We start from the raw sequence: 27,391 nt of genomic DNA on the forward strand, positions 1-27,391 counted from the left end.
TTTTTTTGTTTTTTGTTTTTTTTTGGCTATTATTGCTTGTTAGTATAGTAATTAATTTATTAGTATTTGTGTTGTTGAAATGTATTGAATTTATTTCCTTCAACATTTCAGTTCTCTCATTTTCATACAGCTTGCATTCAAGTAAGAAATGCATTTCGTCTTCAATCAAGGAATTTGTTTGTATCGTCCTTTCTCTGTTTCTGAATTATGGGCGCTAATTCTCAATTTTATTAATGCTGCTCTATGTTTTGCATTTGTTACTGTTGTTAGGTAATTTTCATACTGACAATTCTTCTTTAGCAGTCTATATGTACGCAGCTTATTCTTTTGTTTTTTTTTATCATCATGCATTTTTTCTTGACTCTTGTTTTCGAATAGTTTTTTAAGTTTAACGCAAATTGTGTTGATTAGATTGGTGTTATAATTTGGATCATTATTTTCCCATGACTTATCGATTTCCAGATAGTGTAGAATATTTTTGATACCAGACACCCAATTGAGTATGCCTTTACCATCCACCTCTATGCCAAGTCTGTATGCTTCATGGACTATGTAAGATATCGTAAAAAAAGCGAGAAGCGAGGCGTAATCTGAACTGGCCGTTTTGATGAATAAAGCTGGACTACTAGTATCTGCAATGAACTAATGCATATTTTTTTGGTCGAATGTGGTATCTCTTACGTGTTTAAATGCGTGGAACTATGATGATATAGCTCCATGGTGTTATCAGCCAAGCGAGCCGAAGTTCCCTGCACAAGGTTTTCCCCAAATTTGCACCCTCTGGTATGAAATGACTGTGTGGTTATTGTGATCTGCAGTAGCACTGGTCAATAAATTGTAACTTTTATAAGTACTTTTGTTGTAATGTTTGAATAAATCATTCAGGGTTAGTAGTTCCTACACTTTTTGTGTGGTTTCTCAACTTTTGAAAATGAGTGTCATTATTCTCAGTATTCATCATTATTCCCCGTAAAATCTACCGAGTTAGTGTCACATGTTTCGAATTTACATCGATGATTCATGAGACAATGATATATGTGAATATGTCTGGGATTTAAAATACCATGCGCTTTGTCACGGAATACTGGTCCGCCAAAGATGTGATGGTATGGTTGAGTGGTGAATTACTGGGCTAGAAAATACTTTACTGTACACATATAAAAAAAAATCAGCTGAAATACCACCGTGTATGACAAGGTCCGACAATTAGTTCATCACGTGATGCAAATGAGTAAATAAACGAAGAGTATCAACAATCATTCTTGGAGTGGAAGTGGAGCAAGTGAATATAGTCTGACATTATAGTACATATTTTTATACATTACAAACCCACCAATTGGGATAGAATGTACAAAACACTTGATCAAGGTAAATTTCCCAAATTAGTTCTTTCAGGGAAAATGTTACTAATGAAACTAATTCTCGTGACGAAAACAGGTAAAAATGCATGACAGACATCATGATATAGTGCTACTTTCCATTTTTTTGTTGTTGGAATTGGCAAATTATTATACAAAAAATAGTATTTTGAGAACAGTATCTTAGGAACAACGGTAATCTGAGAAAATAGGATAACAAAGAGTGTAATGCCAGTCACGATAATATTTGAGATATAGGAAGATACTGCACCACAGGTCATCGACCCAAAAGTACACAAGTTTGACAATTTGAAACATTTGCAATGACATCAACATTAAATATAAATAAACAAACTTACAAAATCTAATGACGGGTCACGTTACTAGTACTCACGAGGTATGTAAATATTCTTACATTTGGGTGTGTTCTATCCTCGGGGGCGAAGCTACGTCACAGACGTGGTTCTACGTTGCTAAGACGCGCACCACCGTACAACGTATATCTACGGGCTCTGTGCGCGCTGCTGTGGAACGCCGGTGGAGCCGGTGAAAATTCGAGAAAACAACACAATGACTCAACTTTGAAGTAATCCTGAACAACCGAATTTATATATGTTACACACGTAGGGCAAATCTTGTTACTCTGTTCAGGGGACTCTCAACAACAATCGCAAAGTGCCGTTTTCTGCGAGTTTTTGCTCTTTGTTTTCACCGCCAGGGTTGCCAGGCGGTAGAAAATGCCCGGATGTCCGCCCCCGAGGATAGGAGTGATGTACTAGTGACGAGCAGCCATTCATGGGCTAAAAATAAAAGTGTGTAATCAACCCTGTATCGGTACATTGTTTTTGAGAGTTTATCCAATTGAAAATGACATTCTCTGATTTGTTTGTATTGTAACTATGACGACAAATATTTGTTTTTCATTTCTCTCTGTTGTATCACATTGGGATTGCTTCTAAAAAATATGGTGCAAACATATGAAATTATACTTGTGCGTGAAGCACGCTAGGAGCGAACGCCCTCTATGTAAAGTGTGATAAATTTCAGTTACGATGCTGAAGTTGGCCTCGGATTCGATTCATTTAAATTTGCAGATATGGTGGTTTCGATTTGTTGTTGTTGATATTTATGTGTTTTTTTCCGATTTGTATTACTTTTAAAATCCGTATTTTATGGAATTTATAAAAACATACAATGAAGTATATTAATACTTTTTAATCACTCAAACCTAAGCCCGATAATGAATACGAATCCGCAAACGAATCAGGAGCTAAGCATTCTAACCTGTCGATCTCGTGGCCAGATTCGAAAACTGTTGTTATTATCTAAAAAATGGGCGAGTATACACAGCGAAGAACATAACCAGGATCTACCGAAAAACGAAAGTATAATCTAGTCCAGTCCAGAATTGTTAGTAAATATGAATCGGGTCTAAACTATTCAGAAGTAAGTGCACTTTACAGCGCTGCACGAATCCTCTGTCAGCCATTTTGAATTGGAGGTCATATTCAGTTTCCTATGAACGATTTCAGGACATCTGAATATTTGATTTTATTCAAGACCAGTCTGTTTTAGTGGTATGGGCTTTCACGGGCGCAGTTAGTGTCGTTTACGTGGGCGGCGTATCAAACCACTAAACACGACGTTATTCAGCTTTGTGTAAAGGTGTACGAGCGCTGAAATCAGGGCGTTGTCGGAGTGGGCGTTTATTTGGCTGTCCGCTCAACACTGCCATGGATCCAATGCATTGAATGCGCATGTCCACGAGCAATATCTTAAACTCAATTCAATCAGTGTAATTGAGATAATAAGTTCTGACAGTTATTAGTTTGTGTTTGGCTCATCTGGTTGATCCACAGGGAGCCCAGGAACTATTAGCAACTGTATGCAGTTTGAAAGAGAAACTTATACTTATACCACAGTCCCTCAACACCCTCAGGGACTGTGCTTATACTTATACTTTATTAAACACGTAAAATTCCCCAGGAGGAATTAAAATGGTTACATTTACACTAAACAAAACTAGACTAATAATACAAAACATTAAGAATAAAGTAATGATTAAAAATAGTAATAATCAAAATAAAAAAATAAAAAATAAAAACATGAATAGTAGTAAATCCCACTAACAGCAATAATAAAGGTAGAATAAACTATTGTTAAAAAGGTAATAACAATAATGATGTGTTAATGCATTAAGGGTTAAACATTTTGTTCAACTAATATTGTTCAAGCTAGTATTTTTTATAGATTTCATTTTTCATTCTGACTGATTTTTCGAGTTTATAAAATGTGAGCTGGCTGGAGCTTTCATCCCTTGTCTATATCTTACACTAGATACCAGCCGATACCCCCCCCCCCCCCAGCTCATAGAGACTGTGTACAGTTGTTCATAGTTCCTGGGCTCCCAGTGGTTGATCCAAAACAGTGCATATAAATTTGATAAGCCTATCTCATTTTTCTATAGCAGGACTCATAAGGGTGCGAGTGAGCACCCAATGAGTATAAATAACGCCCATTCTGACCACGCAGTGGACATGCTTGTTTGCATCAGGACCTTTGTTCCATGGCCTCATTTGGGAACTGCAATTCTTTTAATGTGAATACACTACCTTTTCTACCCATGGGTCGATATGGGCACAATTATTGAAATTGTTGTTTTGAAATCTGATGTGTTACTAACACATGCCAGATTTTTTTTTAAACGTGGCATATTTTCATTTCAGATTAGCCATGGATGTTGTTTGAGGTTAATTTGAACAAAGACACTAGAAAATACATATTTTGCAAATTTGACCTGTTACGTCAGAGGGCATTGTTCTGATGGTATAAAAATAAATGTTTTCTTTCTTCTGATTGTTTTTGACATGGAATGACAACCATGCTTTATTGTACTTTGATCTATGTCCATTTTTAGGATACGACTTCAATAAAGAATATTATTATTATAATAATAGGGTTATTGGGAGGATGCTACAAGTTATGCACTCGGACAGTACACACAGCTGCGCGTCGGTCGATGCTTCCGCTGTACTTTCTTCGTTCATGCTTTGTAGTATCCTTGTAATAACCTCATATTATGTAGGAAATAATAAACAGGAAAAAAAGTATGGGATCTATAATATTGTAATTAAATGTACATATTTTTTGTGATCATTTCTGTTTTGTCATTGTAAATGTGTTGTGAAAATCAATGACGCCGCAAGTCAATTTGTAATTTCATTTCCCCCCCCCAAAAGACTCCCCAAATTTGGCACCTGGTGAACAAAAATTATCTTTTAGATCAGCTTTTGAGTAGGGTGCTTGACTAAACTCTTGCCCCTAAAAAACAGGACTTTTGAGAAAAGTACCCTTGGTCAAATGAGTATGATATACATGGCATGCTGTAAACTATATCATACCATGAGCTTTTCAATTCAAGATGATAGTCATGATAATTTTGTTTTCAATTTCTTGTATATTTCATAAAAAAAATATAATAAATATATATTAGATAATTTGTGTGTGTGCATCTGAATTACATAATTTGCATAATAATCGCACTAATTTAACCTTTTTTCACTGATATCAAACATTATTTTATTACCTGTGAGTTTAAATTGGTATGTACTAATTAATTTGCATAAATTAGCAAATTTTAATTGTTCCATAGATCACTCCAGTATCACTCATCAAATTTCAATGAAACTTGGTACATAGATATTCTGAGATAATGAACATATCTTATTACTTTAGGGTTGTAGGTATTAATTATTTAATTTGCATAAATTAATGTACTAAAAACCACTTAATTAATACTAATGGTCTTCAATGAAGCTTGGAACAAAGGTCATCTGTGATACTCTACAGACCACAATCCATAGATTTACAATCAATTTTGGACTCCAATGTGCAAATGTCTGTATGTGTATGTGTGTGTGTGGTACGTTGTGATGACTTCAATTTAAATTTACATGACTTACTTGTAATGACAGGCCCTACATTGTGACGACCCTCACTATTTTCATAATTTATATTAATATTTAATTAATTAATTTAGTAAAGGGGGAAGGTATGGTTCAATTTATATTAATATTAATATAATTGTACCATACCTACCCTCTTTACTAAACCTAAGCTACCCAAACATTTCTATGTTCAGTCTCGGGATATTCAACTTATATTTGATTAAACTTAATTAAAACGCATTTCTATGTTGAATTGCATTGTAATTGAGTTTAATTAAACTCCAATTAAAACGCAATCCTACAGGAATGCGTTTTAATCTAGTTCATATCGCAACAATAATAGTTTATTTGACTATATTGAAAGTTAATCCAATGTGTGTTGTCACAACGATGGTACGATAAGAATGTGTGTGACCGTTCCCCTGATATCTCAAGAATCCTTTGCTCTGCATTTCAATTAGCTAATTTGCATAACTTTCAATGACATGAAACTTTGTATGTGCTTGCTGTTTGTGCAGATGAAAATCTGATACCTGTTTTTGCATATTAATTAGTTAATTTGCATATGAATTTGCTTCTCAGTCTGTTTATTATATATTGTCATAGTATACTGTTCAAATGCTTTTGAATTTTACACATTCATACTGTGTGTGTAGTTGAATCTGTCACTACTAACTTTAACTTTAACGTCAAACAACAGTTTGGTCAAATGGATTAAATCTGAGTGTATCATTAGTTTTGAATCAACCTATAAATCAACTTGCATAATCTTGAGACAGAAATGGTTGTACGTTAATTTTGCAGTCAACAGTGGTCAACGAATATTGAATTCGCATCACATGGAAGCACTGTAGTTCAGTAGTTTCTTACACATACTGTAGCATAATTTTCATTTTCTTTTATATTGCAGATTCAAATTCCTTGTAACATATTCCACTGTTATTGAACTTTCCAAGATGAACACTTCAAACACTGCCAGTGAGTGGGTTTTGAAGAGCTCCAACCATTCTGCTATCATTTTAGACAAACTGAACATTATGAGGGAAAACAATATTGGGACAGATTTACGACTAAGTAATGGCGAGCAGGAAGTTTCCTGTCATCGAGTTGTATTCACTGCTGTCAGTGAATTTGCTAAGAGAACTTTATACATAGATGAGCCCAACTCTGATGCAGGTACACTCCAAATTGACAATATGGATATTAAATCATTAGAACAATTTGTAGAGTATGTATATACTGGTCAGATAAAAGTAAATGATGAAAATGCCAATAATTTGGTAAACATTGCTGAAATGTTTGAGGTGGAAACTCTGCGTGTTGAATGTATCGCTTTCATGAAGAGATTCACTAAAGTACCTGCAAATGCAGCAGATTCAGGAAATACTTCACAGAAGGTTTCATCTCCTCAGAAATGTACTGTAGAAGTATTGAAGATGGCAGGTGGAGGTGATGCAGTCCAGTCATCAGTAAAGAAAAAAGTCAGTCTTACCGAGACAAGAAACACAGAAGAATTTGAGTCTAATTGTTCAACAGCAAAGGAAGTTAACATAAATAAGGATTCTGATGACAGTGAAGTTGAAGATGGAAAACCATCTGGTGATGATAGTCAAGATTGTGATTGGTCTCCTCAAACAGTAAAACGACAAGAAACTTTGTCTAGAAGATGTAAAAAAACTCCAAATTTGGCTTCACGCTTTGGTGCTCGAAGACACGATAAACTATCTGCCAAAAAACCCAGAAGACCATTGAGTGTACCGAATCAGCAATGCACATTTTGCAATAAAAGTTTTTCTGCTGACCGCCTGAAAAAGCACATGAGAATACATACTGGTGAGAAGCCATACATTTGTAATGTATGTGGAGACCAATTTACTGTTAGTTCTAACCTTTATAGACACTGTCGCAGTAAGCATGGTAAAGCAACCCCCGAAATGATTGGGAGAAATATGAACACATCTGTTGTGCAAGAAATTGAGGAAGATTCAATGAGTAGTTCAACTTCACAAACAAGTCAAAATATTGCAGAGAAAATAGGGTCTGAAAAGCGTACTTTTGAGAGGAAAGGAGAGGATTTACAGGAATTTGTAATGTCACAAGAAGAAACAACTTCTGAAGCCTTAAATCAGTATAGTGCCGATGTTAATAATTTAAATGATCATGTTGGTGATGTATCTTTAAGTACGAATGACATTGACTCACCCGAGAAGTCAGAAAAGAGACACACATCTCGATTTGAAAATAACAATAGTGTGAGTAGTGCTGTAAATAACACCAACAGTTTCTCAAGTCCAAGTAAAAACACCCGAAGCAGAACAAACCTGAATGAGAATCTACAATGTGAAATATGTAATAAAACACTGTATGGTAGCACTGGACTGAAAAGACACATGCGAATACACACTGGTGAACGACCATACTCGTGTAACCTCTGTGGCCAGTTATTCACTACAAGTTCAAATCTCTATAAGCACTGTCGGACAAAACATGGGGGAGTAAAGCCGGAAATGATTGGTAAATGTTCCGAAAAAACGGCTACTTTAGACAAGTATTTCACTTGTAATGTTTGTGGGAGTCAGTTCACTACAAGTTCCAATGTGCATAAACACTGTCGAACAAAGCATGGTGAAGTGAATCCTGAAATGATCAGCAAACCACCAAGGAAGCAAGGAGAAGATTTATTGGAACACAGTAAGGATGAACTAATGTCAGAATCAAGTAATGATTGTGAGGAAGAAGGTGATTCACAGTTCGGTGATATGTTTAGTTGCCCATTGTGTGATGAAACTTGTAGGGACATGAGTAAACTGAAGAATCATTTGAAAGAAAAGCATTCAAATGGCAGTAATAATCCTGTGGATAAGCAGAAAGATACAAGACTCTCAATCACACAAATTAGTCCTGGCAGATTTATTGTGGATAATAATCTTGGTGCAGAGGAGCATGACAGAACTAAGGATGGGATATCAATTTCTGTTAAAGATACTGCACAAAAGGATGAAACTGATGTTCGTGATATTGGGGTTCCAGTAGATCCTGATCCTGACATAGTGACATCAATGAATATTGTTGCAGCTGCAGAACAAGAGAAAGTGCTATCCTTTGATGAAAACAATGACATGATTGTCACATATGGTGGGACTTGTGAAAAAGAATCCAACCTGGGATTGACAAATGATGATACTTTAGGGAACACTGTTCTAATTAATGATAAACATAGCACAACTGAGGTAGATAAGGAGACTGGAACTAGTACAGCTACCCTGGATGATGATAGTATTGCTATGACAGATAAAGAGGCTGGGGATGATGAAAATAGTACCACAGTCCTAGATGAGGAGGCAGAAACTAGTATTGCTGCCCAGGGTGCTGAGAAAGATGAGAAAGAGTTGGATCATTCAGATGATGTAACAAAAGATGGATTAAAATCAACAGAGGGAGGTACAGAATTCAACTGTCCTTTATGTGAGTTTCCATGCAACAACCTACTTGACTTCAAATTACATGTAAAACAATTACATCAAAGTACACAAAACTCTGACCAACAAACTACAAGGGCTCTTCATAAATGTAATGTCTGCAACGAAACATTAGATAGTATTCATGCATTGAAACAGCATATGATGTCACACAGAAGTGACAAGAATTTTGTTTGCAAGGTTTGTGATGAAAGGCTAGTTTCAAATATTGCCCTGCATTTTCACTGTCGCAGTAAACATCCAGGGATAAAATTCAGAAGAAAGTCTGTGCAGATGAATTCCACAAATCAATTAAATTGCCCATTATGTAAAATTCCATATGCAACACGAGTAGCACTTGATAAACATATACGCGAGTGCCACATGGAAGATTCAGAAGCTCTGAAGTTGGTGGATCCTTTGTATGTGCAGCCTTTGGAAGGTCTCTCGCATAAAATTAAAAAGTCTGGTAAAATGTCATATGCTTGTACTTCTTGTGGAAAAAAATTCAGAGCCGCAAATAAAGCTAAGTTGCACATGCGTGCAGTCCATTTAGGGGAAAGGCCATATGTTTGTGAGAAGTGTGGCAGGTCTTTCGGCTACCCACAAACTCTTAAGCTCCATAACCAAACTGTTCATGAAAATCTGAGACCCTTTAAATGTACTGTGTGCAGTAAGGACTTTGCCCGAGAGGCAGGACTGAAAGATCACATGAAGTCGCATACAAAAGAAAAATCATACTTATGTCATCTGTGTGGAAAATCCTTTAGATACATACAGAGTTTTAATGCTCATAAAAAAATTCACAGCTATGAGAAACCCTATGAATGTGATTTGTGTAGTAAAGGGTTCAAGTCGAAAGGAAACTTAACTGATCATAAAAAACGTGTTCATCGAGCTGGTCCAACCACTGCATGTCAAGTCTGCAATAAAGTTATGAATGTCAACTTCCTTAAGAAGCACATGATTACACATTCTGATTATCGTCCTCACACATGTCCGACTTGTGGAAAGACATTCAGAACTGGACTGAAAGATCATTTAAAGACGCATACAAAGGAGAAACCATTCCTGTGTCATTTGTGTGGGAAATCTTTTGGTTACATTCAGAGTTTGAATGCCCATAAAAAATTGCATAATGATGAAAAGCCCTTTGAATGCGAATTTTGTGGGAAGTTGTTTAAAAAAAAAGGAAACTTAACTGCTCATCAAAACCATGTTCATAAAACTGGTCCTACTGCTGCCTGTGAAACTTGTGGAATCGTTTTGAATGTTAAGTGTATGAAAAAACACATGATTGCACATTCAGATCATCGCCCTCACACATGTCTTACTTGCGGTAAGAAGTTCAAGACTGAAAGAAACCTGCGAAATCATGAATCAACACATAATACAACTAGACCATTTGTATGTACTATATGCAGAGTGACTTTCAAAGCACAGTATCAGTTGCTAAAACACAAGGCTACTCACAAGTTGCCTTTTCGTTGTGGCCATTGCAAACAAGGTTTCAAAACAGAAGATTCCCTGCACATTCATCTGAAGATCCATTCCCGAAGGTTTGCTTGCAGCCAGTGTCATCACAGTTTTGATAGAAAGAAAAGTCTTGAAAATCATCGAAAGTTCTGTAGATTTTTGCCCAACGCAGACAATGCTACTGAAGAGGTCCATCAAGTGGTATTCATTCAGCCAGTGACAGATATTGCTACTGAGGCCCATCCAGATATTGCTAGTGAGGCCCATTCAAATATTGCTACTGTGGTCCATTCAGATATTGCTACTGTGGTCCATTCAGATATTGCTACTGTGGTCCATTCAGATATTGCTACTGTGGTCCATCCAGATATTGCTACTGAGGCCCATCCAGATATTGCTACTGAGGCCCATTCAGGTATTTCTACTGTGGTCCATCCAGATATTACTACTGAGAACCATCCAGGTATTGCTACTGTGGTTCATTCAGATATTGCTACTGAGGGTATTGACATTTGTGCTCAGGCAGTGGCAAGTCTTCAGGAAGTGATGACTACTTCATTATAAGGTAATTGTGTAAAGTTGATACATCACCTGGCATTTTAAACCATTTTCATAAGCTACATTTTTGGAAACTTCTATTCCCTATGAAAATAACAAATTGCTGAAACAATAACCTTAGTTTGGCCAACGATGAGTAATATGATAGGTCATAATTATATGCAAATAACTAAATGTGAATTGTTTGCGTGGCAGCGTATATACTATGTTAAAGTGAATGTAGGTAGATATACGACACCAAATTAACTGGCTATACACGTCACGGTGAATCTTTCACTCGATCACTGAGAATGCATCGCCTATAAAAAATAAGTAATAACCGGGTTGGTTTAGTGCTGTTGCACACACAGTACATGTTTATGTGCTAGTTGATTACCATCTAAACATGAACTTTGTCGACAGCGGAGCTGTTCATATTACTGATTGTCCGTTGTCGTCAACTTTACAATTTCAACTTCCTCTTCGAAACCACAAATCAGAATGTTTTCAAATTTGATATGCAAGTACCTTGGATGGTTCTTTCTCGGATTTGTTCATTTCATGTCAAAATCTCAAATTCTCTATTTTTGGTAAATAGTGAAGTTTTCGACTCCTTGTTAAAAACTGCAAGTCTGATTGCTTTGATATTACATATATAGGTACTACATGTGGACCTCTCTCAGATTTGTTCATTTCATGATGATATCTTCAATTCTCCAATTTTGGTGGATATGTTTGTCATTTTTGGTGAAAAATGATATTTTCAAATTTTTGTTGAAAACAGAGAGTCCGATTGCTTTGATACTATACATATTGTTCATTTTCTAATGATATCTTCAGTTCTTTAATTGAAATGTGCATTGCTAACAGCAGAGCTATCTCAGCCATCAGGCTGCTTGTTTAACTGTTAACTGACCAGCGAATTATAATTTAGGCATGGTTTAGTAGAAGTGGGCAGGGTTTCTAAACTACAGCCCTATAAACTATATTTGTAACTGGAGGTTACAGCTTCTATGAGTTTACAACAACATAGATTTTATATCATATTTCCTCTGTTAGTAGCGTATGTGATTATATAAATGTCATGGGTGTTTTATAGTCAAATAAAGGTTTATTTAGTAATGAATTGCAATTTTGGGCTCACATGTGCTATTTGGATACACGCTTCTAGTCTGACAAATACTGTATAGTTACTGCATTATTCTCTAATACACAACTCATTGTGGGACAATGCAATAGCATTTAAATACAGTTCACTCTGTGGCATTCCTGGAAGCTGTATTTTAGAAAGCATTTTTTTTTTTCATTTTTCTGATCATGAACCCCAACAATTTCGACTGGCACAAATAGAAATTCTCATTCGTGTTATAATCATTGAACTAATAACTCTGCCAATCAAAGCTATACGACAGTCACTTTAGGTTATTCAAGTTTTGGAGATCGCATAACGAAAATCTGTCGGCATGTAAAATTAACTAAAATACTTCCGTGGGTGGGGAGAATTTATATACTGAGAGAATCAGTGATATATGCTTTCCACACTTGGGTCTAAAATATTACTGGATGTTAAGACCTGGAGACTATATTCTGAGCCAAAGAAGACTATGATCAGTGGTGTATCGTAAAACACTCTGAAATTCTTTATTTCATAAAAAAGCAAATATAAACAGCAGTAAATTGTAGCAACTAAGTGCAGGCACCATTCCTTATGTACTCACAAAGCCAGGCTTACTTTCTGATAGGCTGGTGTGGTACTCCGATGTCCGCATAGGAAATAGGAAATGCATGGAAAAAAGTGAAATAAGAAATACCTCAATTTTAAAGAAATGAATTTCAAGAATATATTAAAGATTAGAAGTAAATATACAGCACTAAAAATAACAAAAATCAAAGGGCGGTAGTCGTCGCGCTACGCATGCACAAGATATATGGGTCTCGTATAAACAAAGATGGCCACTTTGACTGTTGCGCAGATCAACGACTACAAACTGAGACCTTTTTATTTTATTAGGTGTTTAGAAGGTATCGAAAGAGTCATGAGCGGTAATTAGTATTAGTCGCGCCTCGGTGGAACCTCATACTTGTGATTTCCATTAGAAGAGCGCATTGGATTAATCAATGTTTATCAACAGGAATGTCGCACATGCACAGCGCGACGACTGCTGCCCTTTAAATCAAATTGTTCTCAACGACAACTTCTAAATAACAATGACCTATTATTTTTAAAAATGTTTATGTGATTATATAGATTATATAGATTCACATAAATACACCTGTTTTTACATTGAATTATTTGATTTGTAGTTCTTACAGGTGCTGGCAAGAGAACTGAGTTGTACTTGTGCAGGAAGTTATCCTCCCAGTTTACACCATGAGGTGCTGCATGCAGGAAGAACATTAAGAATGGATTATGCTGAAATTCTCTTGATGCAAGAATTTCTTGAAATGTTGTCAAATTATTTCCTGTGATTGTGATTAGAAAGGCAAGGGGAAAAAAAGTACTTGAACATGTCAGAGCTGACTAAGCCAATTTCTTTTAACCTACAGAAATAATTAATACTGTAACGTTAGCAGTTGAAATCTGAAATTGTTTGTAAAAAAGTTTATCAACAGACTACATATAACATGTATAAGACTTATTTTTTTCTAGTTGCATATCAAATATTTTTTCACTGTGCATATGTTTGTAATCTATTTTGACAGTGATTTTCAGTATGGGTAATTGTACTGTATGTTATTTTCACCTCTGCCAGGAGCAGGGCTATTTACTCTCACAGCAAGTGAGTTTGTACTTCTAAATTAAAAGAATTGATTTTTCTATTTTAAAGTCAACTCATCACTAGAGTTGAAAGTACTGGAAATAAGGAAAATTCAACCACACTGGTACTGGCAGTATTGGGAACGTATTCCCTCCAAATGTTACAGTCCACCATTTTCAAATCGCTTGCCTTTTGCTAAGATTCCAGTCACAAAAAAAAGCTTTGTTATTCTGGTATTACATTCAATAAAACAGTATGAAATGCATGCATGTCATTCCTCACAAAAAGTTTGTTTTCAAAAAGACACTGGGTAACATTCGCAGGTATTCTGTGTGTGATACTGAGTTTATAAAATAACTTACACCTTCACTTTCCTATATCAACTGTCTGAACAGGTGTTCTTTATCATGGGTAGACCTGTATAATTAACAGCAGGATCTAAAATAAAGTCGACAGCCACAAACTACTGAAAAATACCAGTGCTGTTGGCTTTGACTTTGATACTTTTTATTCTTAGATGATGAATGATTGACCTAGCTGTCCGACTTCAGTGTGCACAAAGTCATGCATGCATGAGTCTGTCCGTATCCAGCCATATCTCGCACATGCCTGAAACAATTATTTTGGACATGTATACATTCATTTGTTTTATGATTGGATTCAAGAATGATGAATGGCAGTAGTTTTAATGCCTAAAATGCCATTCGAGAACTGGTATTTGTCAAACTTGGTACATACGTTGAACATAATGGGACCATAAATTCAACATTTTTTTAAAAAAATAATGCATCTTTGACATACCTCAACAGATCATATTCAAACATCACACATAATCAATCAAATCCTTGCATATGCATTTTTGTCTATCAAATCCAAAATGGTGGTCATCTTATTGCCTTGGTTGTCATGCGATATGTTGTGACTATCCTCGGGGCAGAGCTACGTCACAGAACGTTCTTGGTTGCTAAGCGCACACCACTGTCCCATGTATTTCTATGGACTGCACGAGCTAATGTTGAGGAAACAGCACAAACTATGAAGTAATCCTGAGCAACCAAATGTCTATGTTGCACATATAAGTGTAATCTTGTTACACTATTTAGAAGAGTCTCAACAACTAGCCCAAAGTACAGTTTTCTGGGAGTTTACGGTCTTTGTTTTCAACGTGATGGTTGCCAGGAGGTGAAAATGCCTCGATGTCCGCCCGAGGATACAAACTAAGACTTGTTTTACTTCTCAGACAATGTTGGGCTTCACTGTTTTTTTTGATTGACTGGCAGACTACAACAAAATTGATTAAAAATACTTTTATGTCCTTAGTCACGTAATCATCATTTTGTAAAGTCTATTCCATATTTACATTGACATTATTACTTTACAACAGTTTTCATTAAAGTCATAAACACAGCTTGTAATGTTCCTGGGAATGTTGTAGGCAAAATTAATTTTCTGACCAGGAATTCTTAATTTGCATATTTTTGTTGTGGATGTACGTTGTATAAACTATTTATTTTTCGCTCCTAGGAATTTTTTCAATTTGTTGAGTTAATGACATGATGAAAACATTTCACAAATGTCATTGTGACTCACTCCAGGACTCTAGGGATTATTTTCACTGCCACAACATTTTCCAATTCTCGCCGCCTTGAGAGAATCACGAAAATGTTTATTTTTTGCTATTTACAGTATTAATATTTTTCTGACTTTAAATAATGAGCAGGATACAAAAAAATAAATACATCAATACAAAATTTAAATTTAATAATTACACTAAATTAAATGAAACATATTTAAACTAATTACTGTGTATTTGATCATCAAATGGCAACAAAACAGCATGCATAAATTCGGCTTCTCTGGACATAGTTTTAAACAGGAACTCGTGTTTTGACTTCTATCAAACTTCATTTATCAGACATGCCTGGATCAATTTTTCTCAAAAGAGTATGTCAATTTTTTCTCATTCATTTCAGAATAGCCCAACAATGATTTCTATGGGAAAATTGTGTAATAAAGGCTCCTAATCATTGTATTCGTTCCTGAATTATCATCCATTGATGTCTATGGGTATATAATGTAATATGGACTCCTATCCATTAGAGATTGCATTTATTCCTGAATTGCCATCCATTGATGTCTATGGTATATTGTGTAATAAGGACTCCTATCCATTAGAGATTTATCCATTTCTGAATTGCCATCCATTGATGTCTATGGGTTTATTATGTAATAAGAACTATCCATTAGAGATTGCATTTATTCCTGAATTGCCATCCATTGATGTCTGTGGATATATTATGTAATAACGACTCCTATCCATTAGAGATTGCATTTATTCCTGAATTGCCATCCATTGATGTCTATGGGTATATTGTGTAATAAGGACTCCTATCCATTAGAGATTGCATTTATTCCTGAATTGCCATCCATTGATGTCTATGGGTTTATTATGTAATAAGAACTCCTATCCATTAGAGATTGCATTTATTCCTGAATTGCCATCTATTGATGTCTATGGGTATATTATGTAATAAGAACTCCTATCCATTAGAGATTGCATTTATTCCTGAATTGCCATCCATTGATGTCTATGGGTGTATTATGTAATAAGGTCTCCTATCCATTGGAGATTTATTCATTCCTGAATTGCCATCCATTGATGTCTATGGGTTTATTATGTAATAAGGACTCCTATCCATTAGAGACTGACTTATTCCTGAATTGCCATCCCTTGATGTCTATGGGTATATTATGTAATAAGAACTCTTATCCATTAGAGACTGACTTATCCCTGAATTGCCATCCATTGATGTCTATGGGTATATTATGTAATAAGAACTCTTATCCATTAGAGACTGACTTATTTTGAATTGCCATCCATTGATGTCTATGGGTATATTATGTAATAAGAACTCTTATCCATTAGAGACTGACTTATTTCTGAATTGCCATCCATTGATGTCTATGGGTATATTATGTAATAATAACTCTTATCCATTAGAGACTGACTTATTCCTGAATTGCCATCCATTGATGTCTATGGGTATATTATGTAATAAGAACTCTTATCCATTAGAGACTGACTTATTCCTGAATTGCCATCCATTGATGTCTATGGGTATATTATGTAATAAGAACTCTTATCCATTAGAGACTGACTTATTCCTGAATTGCCATCCATTGATGTCTATGGGTATATTATGTAATAAGAACTCTTATCCATTAGAGACTGACTTATTCCTGAATTGCCATCCATTGATGTCTATGGGTATATTATGTAATAAGAACTCTTATCCATTAGAGACTGACTTATCCCTGAATTGCCATCCATTGATGTCTATGGGTATATTATGTAATTATGTAAGGTATATTATGTAATAAGAACTCCTATTCATTAGAGATTGCATTCATTCCTGAATTGCCATCCATTGATGTCTATGGGTTTATTATGTAATAAGGACTCCTATCCATTAGAGATTGCATTTATTCCTGAATTGCCATCGCTTGATGTTATGGGTATATTATGTAATAAGAACTCTTATCCATTAGAGACTGACTTATCCCTGAATTGCCATCCATTGATGTCTATGGGTATATTATGTAATAAGAACTCTTATCCATTAGAGACTGACTTATTCCTGAATTGCCATCCAGTGATGTCTATGGGTATATTATGTAATAAGAACTCTTATCCATTAGAGACTGACTTATCCCTGAATTGCCATCCATTGATGTCTATGGGTATATTATGTAATAAGAACTCTTATCCATTAGAGACTGACTTATTCCTGAATTGCCATCCATTGATGTCTATGGGTATATTATGTAATAAGAGCTCTTATCCATTAGAGACTGACTTATTCCTGAATTGCCATCCATTGATGTCTATGGGTATATTATGTAATAAGAACTCTTATCCATTAGAGACTGACTTATTCCTGAATTGCCATCCATTGATGTCTATGGGTATATTATGTAATAAGAACTCTTATCCATTAGAGACTGACTTATCCCTGAATTGCCATCCATTGATGTCTATGGGTATATTATGTAATAAGAACTCTTATCCATTAGAGACTGACTTATTCCTGAATTGCCATCCATTGATGTCTATGGGTATATTATGTAATAAGAGCTCTTATCCATTAGAGACTGACTTATTCCTGAATTGCCATCCATTGATGTCTATGGGTATATTATGTAATAAGAACTCTTATCCATTAGAGACTGACTTATTCCTGAATTGCCATCCATTGATGTCTATGGGTATATTATGTAATAAGAACTCTTATCCATTAGAGACTGACTAATCCCTGAATTGCCATCCATTGATGTCTATGGGTTTATTATGTAATAAGGACTCCTATCCATTGGAGATTTATTCATTCCTGAATTGCCATCCATTGATGTCTATGGGTTTATTATGTAATAAGGACTCCTATCCATTAGAGATTGCATTTATTCCTGAATTGCCATCGCTTGATGTTATGGGTATATTATGTAATAAGAACTCTTATCCATTAGAGACTGACTTATCCCTGAATTGCCATCCATTGATGTCTATGGGTATATTATGTAATAAGAACTCTTATCCATTAGAGACTGACTTATTCCTGAATTGCCATCCAGTGATGTCTATGGGTATATTATGTAATAAGAACTCTTATCCATTAGAGACTGACTTATCCCTGAATTGCCATCCATTGATGTCTATGGGTATATTATGTAATAAGAACTCTTATCCATTAGAGACTGACTTATTCCTGAATTGCCATCCATTGATGTCTATGGGTATATTATGTAATAAGAGCTCTTATCCATTAGAGACTGACTTATTCCTGAATTGCCATCCATTGATGTCTATGGGTATATTATGTAATAAGAACTCTTATCCATTAGAGACTGGCTTATTCCTGAATTGCCATCCATTGATGTCTATGGGTATATTATGTAATAAGAACTCTTATCCATTAGAGACTGACTTATCCCTGAATTGCCATCCATTGATGTCCATGGGTATATTATGTAATAAGAACTCTTATCCATTAGAGACTGACTTATCCCTGAATTGCCATCCATTGATATCTATGGGTATATTATGTAATAAGAACTCTTATCCATTAGAGACTGACTTATTCCTGAATTGCCATCCAGTGATGTCTATGGGTATATTATGTAATAAGAACTCTTATCCATTAGAGACTGACTTATCCCTGAATTGCCATCCATTGATGTCTATGGGTATATTATGTAATAAGAGCTCTTATCCATTAGAGACTGACTTATTCCTGAATTGCCATCCATTGATGTCTATGGGTATATTATGTAATAAGAGCTCTTATCCATTAGAGACTGACTTATTCCTGAATTGCCATCCATTGATGTCTATGGGTATATTATGTAATAAGAACTCTTATCCATTAGAGACTGACTTATTCCTGAATTGCCATCCATTGATGTCTATGGGTATATTATGTAATAAGAACTCTTATCCATTAGAGACTGACTTATCCCTGAAGTGCCATCCATTGATGTCTATGGGTATATTATGTAATAAGAACTCTTATCCATTAGAGACTGACTTATTCCTGAATTGCCATCCATTGATGTTTATGGGTATATTATGTAATAAGAACTCTTATCCATTAGAGACTGACTTATTACTGAATTGCCATCCATTGATGTCTATGGGTATATTATGTAATAAGAACTCTTATCCATTAGAGACTGACTTATTCCTGAATTGCCATCCATTGATGTCTATGGGTATATTATGTAATAAGAACTCTTATCCATTAGAGACTGACTTATTCCTGAATTGCCATCCATTGATGTCTATGGGTATATTATGTAATAAGAGCTCTTATCCATTAGAGACTGACTTATTCCTGAATTGCCATCCATTGATGTCTATGGGTATATTATGTAATAAGAACTCTTATCCATTAGAGACTGACTTATTCCTGAATTGCCATCCATTGATGTCTATGGGTATATTATGTAATAAGAACTCTTATCCATTAGAGACTGACTTATCCCTGAATTGCCATCCATTGATGTCTATGGGTATATTATGTAATTAGAACTCTTATCCATTAGAGACTGACTTATTCCTGAATTGCCATCCATTGATGTCTATGGGTATTTTATGTAATAAGAACTCTTATCCATTAGAGACTGACTTATTCCTGAATTGCCATCCATTGATGTCTATGAGTATATTATGTAATAAGAACTCTTATCCATTAGAGACTGACTTATTTTTGAATTGCCATCCATTGATGTCTATGGGTATATTATGTAATAAGAACTCTTATCCATTAGAGACTGACTTATTTCTGAATTGCCATCCATTGATGTCTATGGGTATATTATGTAATAATAACTCTTATCCATTAGAGACTGACTTATTCCTGAATTGCCATCCATTGATGTCTATGGGTATATTATGTAATAAGAACTCTTATCCATTAGAGACTGACTTATTCCTGAATTGCCATCCATTGATGTCTATGGGTATATTATGTAATAAGAACTCTTATCCATTAGAGACTGACTTATTCCTGAATTGCCATCCATTGATGTCTATGGGTATATTATGTAATAAGAACTCTTATCCATTAGAGACTGACTTATTCCTGAATTGCCATCCATTGATGTCTATGGGTATATTATGTAATAAGAACTCTTATCCATTAGAGACTGACTTATTCCTGAATTGCCATCCATTGATGTCTATGGGTATATTATGTAATAAGAACTCTTATCCATTAGAGACTGACTTATTCCTGAATTGCCATCCATTGATGTCTATGGGTATATTATGTAATAAGAACTCTTATCCATTAGAGACTGACTTATCCCTGAATTGCCATCCATTGATGTCTATGGGTATATTATGTAATTATGTAAGGTATATTATGTAATAAGAACTCCTATTCATTAGAGATTGCATTTATTCCTGAATTGCCATCCATTGATGTATAAGGGTTTATTATGTAATAAGAACTCCTATCCATTAGAGATTGCATTTATTCCTGAATTGCCATCCATTGATGTCTATGGGTTTATTATGTAATAAGAACTCCTATCCATTAGAGATTGTATTTATTCCTGAATTGCCATCCATTGATGTCTATGGGTTTATTATGTAATAAGAACTCCTATCCATTAGAGATTGCATTTATTCCTGAATTGCCATCCATTGATGTCTATGGGTTTATTATGTAATAAGAACTCCTATCCATTAGAGATTGCATTTATTCCTGAATTGCCATCCATTGATGTCTATGGGTTTATTATGTAATAAGGACTCCTATCCATTGGAGATTTATTCATTCCTGAATTGCCATCCATTGATGTCTATGGGTTTATTATGTAATAAGGACTCCTATCCATTAGAGATTGCATTTATTCCTGAATTGCCATCGCTTGATGTTATGGGTATATTATGTAATAAGAACTCTTATCCATTAGAGACTGACTTATCCCTGAATTGCCATCCATTGATGTCTATGGGTATATTATGTAATAAGAACTCTTATCCATTAGAGACTGACTTATTCCTGAATTGCCATCCAGTGATGTCTATGGGTATATTATGTAATAAGAACTCTTATCCATTAGAGACTGACTTATCCCTGAATTGCCATCCATTGATGTCTATGGGTATATTATGTAATAAGAACTCTTATCCATTAGAGACTGACTTATTCCTGAATTGCCATCCATTGATGTCTATGGGTATATTATGTAATAAGAGCTCTTATCCATTAGAGACTGACTTATTCCTGAATTGCCATCCATTGATGTCTATGGGTATATTATGTAATAAGAACTCTTATCCATTAGAGACTGACTTATTCCTGAATTGCCATCCATTGATGTCTATGGGTATATTATGTAATAAGAACTCTTATCCATTAGAGACTGACTTATCCCTGAATTGCCATCCATTGATGTCTATGGGTATATTATGTAATAAGAACTCTTATCCATTAGAGACTGACTTATTCCTGAATTGCCATCCATTGATGTCTATGGGTATATTATGTAATAAGAGCTCTTATCCATTAGAGACTGACTTATTCCTGAATTGCCATCCATTGATGTCTATGGGTATATTATGTAATAAGAACTCTTATCCATTAGAGACTGACTTATTCCTGAATTGCCATCCATTGATGTCTATGGGTATATTATGTAATAAGAACTCTTATCCATTAGAGACTGACTTATCCCTGAATTGCCATCCATTGATGTCTATGGGTTTATTATGTAATAAGGACCCCTATCCATTGGAGATTTATTCATTCCTGAATTGCCATCCATTGATGTCTATGGGTTTATTATGTAATAAGGACTCCTATCCATTAGAGATTGCATTTATTCCTGAATTGCCATCGCTTGATGTTATGGGTATATTATGTAATAAGAACTCTTATCCATTAGAGACTGACTTATCCCTGAATTGCCATCCATTGATGTCTATGGGTATATTATGTAATAAGAACTCTTATCCATTAGAGACTGACTTATTCCTGAATTGCCATCCAGTGATGTCTATGGGTATATTATGTAATAAGAACTCTTATCCATTAGAGACTGACTTATCCCTGAATTGCCATCCATTGATGTCTATGGGTATATTATGTAATAAGAACTCTTATCCATTAGAGACTGACTTATTCCTGAATTGCCATCCATTGATGTCTATGGGTATATTATGTAATAAGAGCTCTTATCCATTAGAGACTGACTTATTCCTGAATTGCCATCCATTGATGTCTATGGGTATATTATGTAATAAGAACTCTTATTCATTAGAGACTGGCTTATTCCTGAATTGCCATCCATTGATGTCTATGGGTATATTATGTAATAAGAACTCTTATCCATTAGAGACTGACTTATCCCTGAATTGCCATCCATTGAAGTCCATGGGTATATTATGTAATAAGAACTCTTATCCATTAGAGACTGACTTATCCCTGAATTGCCATCCATTGATGTCTATGGGTATATTATGTAATAAGAACTCTTATCCATTAGAGACTGACTTATTCCTGAATTGCCATCCAGTGATGTCTATGGGTATATTATGTAATAAGAACTCTTATCCATTAGAGACTGACTTATCCCTGAATTGCCATCCATTGATGTCTATGGGTATATTATGTAATAAGAGCTCTTATCCATTAGAGACTGACTTATTCCTGAATTGCCATCCATTGATGTCTATGGGTATATTATGTAATAAGAGCTCTTATCCATTAGAGACTGACTTATTCCTGAATTGCCATCCATTGATGTCTATGGGTATATTATGTAATAAGAACTCTTATCCATTAGAGACTGACTTATTCCTGAATTGCCATCCATTGATGTCTATGGGTATATTATGTAATAAGAACTCTTATCCATTAGAGACTGACTTATCCCTGAAGTGCCATCCATTGATGTCTATGGGTATATTATGTAATAAGAACTCTTATCCATTAGAGACTGACTTATTCCTGAATTGCCATCCATTGATGTTTATGGGTATATTATGTAATAAGAACTCTTATCCATTAGAGACTGACTTATTACTGAATTGCCATCCATTGATGTCTATGGGTATATTATGTAATAAGAACTCTTATCCATTAGAGACTGACTTATTCCTGAATTGCCATCCATTGATGTCTATGGGTATATTATGTAATAAGAACTCTTATCCATTAGAGACTGACTTATTCCTGAATTGCCATCCATTGATGTCTATGGGTATATTATGTAATAAGAGCTCTTATCCATTAGAGACTGACTTATTCCTGAATTGCCATCCATTGATGTCTATGGGTATATTATGTAATAAGAACTCTTATCCATTAGAGACTGACTTATTCCTGAATTGCCATCCATTGATGTCTATGGGTATATTATGTAATAAGAACTCTTATCCATTAGAGACTGACTTATCCCTGAATTGCCATCCATTGATGTCTATGGGTATATTATGTAATTAGAACTCTTATCCATTAGAGACTGACTTATTCCTGAATTGCCATCCATTGATGTCTATGGGTATTTTATGTAATAAGAACTCTTATCCATTAGAGACTGACTTATTCCTGAATTGCCATCCATTGATGTCTATGAGTATATTATGTAATAAGAACTCTTATCCATTAGAGACTGACTTATTTTTGAATTGCCATCCATTGATGTCTATGGGTATATTATGTAATAAGAACTCTTATCCATTAGAGACTGACTTATTTCTGAATTGCCATCCATTGATGTCTATGGGTATATTATGTAATAATAACTCTTATCCATTAGAGACTGACTTATTCCTGAATTGCCATCCATTGATGTCTATGGGTATATTATGTAATAAGAACTCTTATCCATTAGAGACTGACTTATTCCTGAATTGCCATCCATTGATGTCTATGGGTATATTATGTAATAAGAACTCTTATCCATTAGAGACTGACTTATTCCTGAATTGCCATCCATTGATGTCTATGGGTATATTATGTAATAAGAACTCTTATCCATTAGAGACTGACTTATTCCTGAATTGCCATCCATTGATGTCTATGGGTATATTATGTAATAAGAACTCTTATCCATTAGAGACTGACTTATTCCTGAATTGCCATCCATTGATGTCTATGGGTATATTATGTAATAAGAACTCTTATCCATTAGAGACTGACTTATTCCTGAATTGCCATCCATTGATGTCTATGGGTATATTATGTAATAAGAACTCTTATCCATTAGAGACTGACTTATCCCTGAATTGCCATCCATTGATGTCTATGGGTATATTATGTAATTATGTAAGGTATATTATGTAATAAGAACTCCTATTCATTAGAGATTGCATTTATTCCTGAATTGCCATCCATTGATGTATAAGGGTTTATTATGTAATAAGAACTCCTATCCATTAGAGATTGCATTTATTCCTGAATTGCCATCCATTGATGTCTATGGGTTTATTATGTAATAAGAACTCCTATCCATTAGAGATTGTATTTATTCCTGAATTGCCATCCATTGATGTCTATGGGTTTATTATGTAATAAGAACTCCTATACATTAGAGATTGCATTTATTCCTGAATTGCCATCCATTGATGTCTATGGGTTTATTATGTAATAAGAACTCCTATCCATTAGAGATTGCATTTATTCCTGAATTGCCATCCATTGATGTCTATGGGTTTATTATGTAATAAGGACTCCTATCCATTGGAGATTTATTCATTCCTCAATTGCCATCCATTGATGTCTATGGGTTTATTATGTAATAAGGACTCCTATCCATTAGAGATTGCATTTATTCCTGAATTGCCATCGCTTGATGTTATGGGTATATTATGTAATAAGAACTCTTATCCATTAGAGACTGACTTATCCCTGAATTGCCATCCATTGATGTCTATGGGTATATTATGTAATAAGAACTCTTATCCATTAGAGACTGACTTATTCCTGAATTGCCATCCAGTGATGTCTATGGGTATATTATGTAATAAGAACTCTTATCCATTAGAGACTGACTTATCCCTGAATTGCCATCCATTGATGTATATGGGTATATTATGTAATAAGAACTCTTATCCATTAGAGACTGACTTATTCCTGAATTGCCATCCATTGATGTCTATGGGTATATTATGTAATAAGAGCTCTTATCCATTAGAGACTGACTTATTCCTGAATTGCCATCCATTGATGTCTATGGGTATATTATGTAATAAGAACTCTTATCCATTAGAGACTGACTTATTCCTGAATTGCCATCCATTGATGTCTATGGGTATATTATGTAATAAGAACTCTTATCCATTAGAGACTGACTTATTCCTGAATTGCCATCCAGTGATGTCTATGGGTATATTATGTAATAAGAACTCTTATCCATTAGAGACTGACTTATCCCTGAATTGCCATCCATTGATGTCTATGGGTATATTATGTAATAAGAACTCTTATCCATTAGAGACTGACTTATTCCTGAATTGCCATCCATTGATGTCTATGGGTATATTATGTAATAAGAGCTCTTATCCATTAGAGACTGACTTATTCCTGAATTGCCATCCATTGATGTCTATGGGTATATTATGTAATAAGAACTCTTATTCATTAGAGACTGGCTTATTCCTGAATTGCCATCCATTGATGTCTATGGGTATATTATGTAATAAGAACTCTTATCCATTAGAGACTGACTTATCCCTGAATTGCCATCCATTGAAGTCCATGGGTATATTATGTAATAAGAACTCTTATCCATTAGAGACTGACTTATCCCTGAATTGCCATCCATTGATGTCTATGGGTATATTATGTAATAAGAACTCTTATCCATTAGAGACTGACTTATTCCTGAATTGCCATCCAGTGATGTCTATGGGTATATTATGTAATAAGAACTCTTATCCATTAGAGACTGACTTATCCCTGAATTGCCATCCATTGATGTCTATGGGTATATTATGTAATAAGAGCTCTTATCCATTAGAGACTGACTTATTCCTGAATTGCCATCCATTGATGTCTATGGGTATATTATGTAATAAGAGCTCTTATCCATTAGAGACTGACTTATTCCTGAATTGCCATCCATTGATGTCTATGGGTATATTATGTAATAAGAACTCTTATCCATTAGAGACTGACTTATTCCTGAATTGCCATCCATTGATGTCTATGGGTATATTATGTAATAAGAACTCTTATCCATTAGAGACTGACTTATCCCTGAAGTGCCATCCATTGATGTCTATGGGTATATTATGTAATAAGAACTCTTATCCATTAGAGACTGACTTATTCCTGAATTGCCATCCATTGATGTTTATGGGTATATTATGTAATAAGAACTCTTATCCATTAGAGACTGACTTATTACTGAATTGCCATCCATTGATGTCTATGGGTATATTATGTAATAAGAACTCTTATCCATTAGAGACTGACTTATTCCTGAATTGCCATCCATTGATGTCTATGGGTATATTATGTAATAAGAACTCTTATCCATTAGAGACTGACTTATTCCTGAATTGCCATCCATTGATGTCTATGGGTATATTATGTAATAAGAGCTCTTATCCATTAGAGACTGACTTATTCCTGAATTGCCATCCATTGATGTCTATGGGTATATTATGTAATAAGAACTCTTATCCATTAGAGACTGACTTATTCCTGAATTGCCATCCATTGATGTCTATGGGTATATTATGTAATAAGAACTCTTATCCATTAGAGACTGACTTATCCCTGAATTGCCATCCATTGATGTCTATGGGTATATTATGTAATTAGAACTCTTATCCATTAGAGACTGACTTATTCCTGAATTGCCATCCATTGATGTCTATGGGTATTTTATGTAATAAGAACTCTTATCCATTAGAGACTGACTTATTCCTGAATTGCCATCCATTGATGTCTATGAGTATATTATGTAATAAGAACTCTTATCCATTAGAGACTGACTTATTTTTGAATTGCCATCCATTGATGTCTATGGGTATATTATGTAATAAGAACTCTTATCCATTAGAGACTGACTTATTTCTGAATTGCCATCCATTGATGTCTATGGGTATATTATGTAATAATAACTCTTATCCATTAGAGACTGACTTATTCCTGAATTGCCATCCATTGATGTCTATGGGTATATTATGTAATAAGAACTCTTATCCATTAGAGACTGACTTATTCCTGAATTGCCATCCATTGATGTCTATGGGTATATTATGTAATAAGAACTCTTATCCATTAGAGACTGACTTATTCCTGAATTGCCATCCATTGATGTCTATGGGTATATTATGT

At 34.8% G+C, this 27,391-nt stretch overlaps 1 protein-coding gene across 1 annotated transcript; it reads left to right on the forward strand.

The window, feature by feature from the left end:
* Positions 1-2,624: 2,624 nt before the first annotated feature.
* LOC102802436 (uncharacterized) lies at positions 2,625-13,800 on the forward strand. Its single transcript, XM_006820981.3, has 3 exons — positions 2,625-2,804; positions 6,216-10,804; positions 13,081-13,800. Exon 2 carries the CDS (start codon positions 6,262-6,264, stop codon positions 10,801-10,803), a length of 4,542 nt encoding a protein of 1,513 aa, XP_006821044.3. The 5' UTR covers positions 2,625-2,804; positions 6,216-6,261; the 3' UTR covers position 10,804; positions 13,081-13,800.
* Positions 13,801-27,391: the final 13,591 nt, after the last annotated feature.

This window comes from Saccoglossus kowalevskii, chromosome 14, assembly GCF_978046115.1.
Source record: "Saccoglossus kowalevskii chromosome 14, keSacKowa6.1, whole genome shotgun sequence".
Taxonomy (NCBI): Eukaryota; Metazoa; Hemichordata; class Enteropneusta; family Harrimaniidae; genus Saccoglossus; species Saccoglossus kowalevskii.

What these genes read in the sequence shown, in the direction of transcription:
- LOC102802436 (XM_006820981.3), top strand. Translation starts at nt 6,262, where the DNA reads ATGAACACTTCAAACACTGCCAGTGAGTGGGTTTTGAAGAGCTCCAAC.